This window comes from Montipora capricornis, chromosome 14 (genome assembly GCF_036669925.1).
Source record: "Montipora capricornis isolate CH-2021 chromosome 14, ASM3666992v2, whole genome shotgun sequence".
NCBI lineage: Eukaryota > Metazoa > Cnidaria > Anthozoa > Scleractinia > Acroporidae > Montipora > Montipora capricornis.
The window spans coordinates 5,692,316-5,694,815 of record NC_090896.1 but is presented as its reverse complement, the minus strand read 5'-3'; the positions used below and the strand labels follow the sequence as shown (position 1 = coordinate 5,694,815).

Sequence of the window (2,500 nt, the reverse complement as noted above, 5' to 3'; positions counted from 1 at the left end):
GAATCGCACGGCTTTATCTCTGGAAAATGAATGCAAATTTATGCATTTTTTAAAGTTTGCAATACGGAACGAAAATGGGGGAAATTTGCAATTAAAGTCGCTTGGTTTTTACCATTTTTTTGTGATAAGACTTTCCTCTTCGACAGACAGAACGTCTTTTTGAGTTATAATGCCTCTACTTCTCTTCCTCTCTCTTTAATTTAGAGGTTTGCAAGGATGTGTTCTCAAACTATTTTTGCCTTGTTTAAATCAAATTATGTATTAGACAAAGGTAAATAGGAAATCTCAACGTGACCTGTCTTTTGCTCTCTGCTGTAAGCTCGTTCTTAAACCTTCATTTGAAAAGTACTTTAACAGCCATAAAACTCTACTTAAAAATGTGGAAGCAGCCCTCGTAAGTACGTAATGCGATGCTTGCCTTCTTCACAGACATAATGTCCTTGTTATAGATGAGTTTCATGTCTCTACCCCTCTCTCTATTTTTTTAATAGGGAGCTTAAGAAACCACGACGGCTACGGCGACGAAAACATCACTTCAAAATGTAAGTTTGAGCTATTCTAAGTATTTCATGATGATTCCATCTTGTTTATATTATACAATGTGGGCGAAGTGTCCTATAACTCGATTGGTACGGACGGATTTGAAATAAAGAGTGAGACTGAACTCGGATTCACTGTAGTTTGTCCACGTCTCGCTCTACCCATATGTTCTCTCGCTCGACCCATCTGCTCTATCTTTAATGCTAGTGTAGCACAGGGAACCTTGCCACCTCTCTGGAAATGCGCCGATGTAATTCCGGTACCGATCGCGAAGGTAGCTAAACCAAAATCAGTCGACTCAGATCTTAGGCCGATCTGGTTGACACCCGTCTTGAGTAAAGTTCTCGAATATTTTCTCTTATTCTGGTTACTACCATGATATATCAAACCTTATATTGATAATTTTCAATTCAGAAATACTACAAACTGTTCCACAACTCATGCATTAATACTTCTGATCCATAACTGGCTGGAAGCACTTGACAGCCTTGTTAGCATCATAAGAGCCTGCATGATGGACTTCTCATAGTCATTCGATCGAATAGACTGAAACTGCAAGTACTTGGCGTCCCTCCGATATTGCTTAAGGACGGTGCCTACTAATTCAAAGGTATTTTTTCCCGGGTTATGAATATGCGAGAAAAGTGTTATTGAAATCCAAAACGAAAATTGGGGGTAACCACGCATTTTTCACAGATAATTAATCAACAATATTTGTAAAGAGCTTTAAAATACAAAGCAATGTATAGCGTTCTTTTTCCAAATTGAAGCTTAATTAATTATCTCTGAAAAAATGCGTGGTTACTCCCAATTTTCTTTTTGGATACCAAGAGTATTTGCTGAGTTCTGCTTTCTGCGCATAGTTTTAAACTGCGCAAAATATCCTAGACTTAGTAAGCACCACCAATAGGAAACCTGAGTATCTTGAGATGCGCGTAACGTATGTGCAGTAACAATAGTAGGCACCGTCCTTAACGGGTGTGCCGATTTTCTTCAAGAGCGTAATCTTCGCGTCAAGCTAGGCCACGTAAAATCAGCATGGCATCAGATAAATGGATCAGTTCCTCAAGGTATCAAACTGGGGCCTATTTTCTTCTTGATTATGATCAACGACTTCGGAGCCCACCTCCCAATCTAAAAGTACGTACGCGTCGATGATTGTACGGTCTACGAAATTGTGTCAAGATCGTCTACCTCGTCACTCCAGACCAGTATCGATAAAATCTCTGAATGGACTGACTATAACAACATGCGATTGAATATAAAAAAAAAACAAAGGAGCTCCGGGTATCCTTTACAACGTCCTCTTTAGCACTGGATAATCATTCCTCGGCTGATACCGACCCACTTCAAACTCCTCGGTGTGACGATCTCATCAAATCTGACCTGGACCTCTCATATTAATAACATGTGTTCCAAGGCTAGTAAACGTTTATATTCTTTACGTATTCAGAAACTCTCTGGCGCCCCACAAAAAGATCTCATAACTGTCTATTGTGCCTTCACACGGCCTGTTCTTGAGTACGCCTGTCAAGTGTGGCACTTTTCACTACCACAGTACCTTGCCGATGAAATCGATTCTGTACAAAGTCGTGCCCTACGGATTGCACTACTGAACCTATCATACGCTGAAGCACTCCGAACCCCACAAACCCTCATACACTTAACCAACGATGGCAAGTGCAATGCCAGAAACTATACAGGAACAATCGTGTTCAAAGAAACAACAACGGAACCTTCTTCCGGAACCCAAGCAGCACAAATACAACCTACGCAGTCGAAGAACCTTCGACAAGTTCGCAAATACAGAAGAGCACGCTTCCAAAAGAGTTTCATTCTTAGCTGCCTTAACCAGTTGGACAATATGGGCCTACGAAGTCAATTAGATATTTTTAATAACATATTTTGAAATTTTTGGACATCGATCACCCCAACTTATTGTAAGTATCATGTTTTTAAA

General features: G+C 40.1%; 1 protein-coding gene across 1 annotated transcript in view; it reads right to left on the bottom strand.

Annotated features, from left to right (window-relative positions):
* Positions 1-2,500, bottom strand: part of LOC138033705 (retinoschisin-like) — a 13,149-nt gene that overhangs the window by 4,112 nt on the left and 6,537 nt on the right. The window contains exon 4 of the mRNA XM_068881498.1: positions 1-19. This exon is cut by the window's left edge and continues 95 nt beyond it. Within this exon, the coding sequence (XP_068737599.1) occupies positions 1-19 (19 nt within the window). The remainder of the gene's footprint in view (positions 20-2,500) is intronic.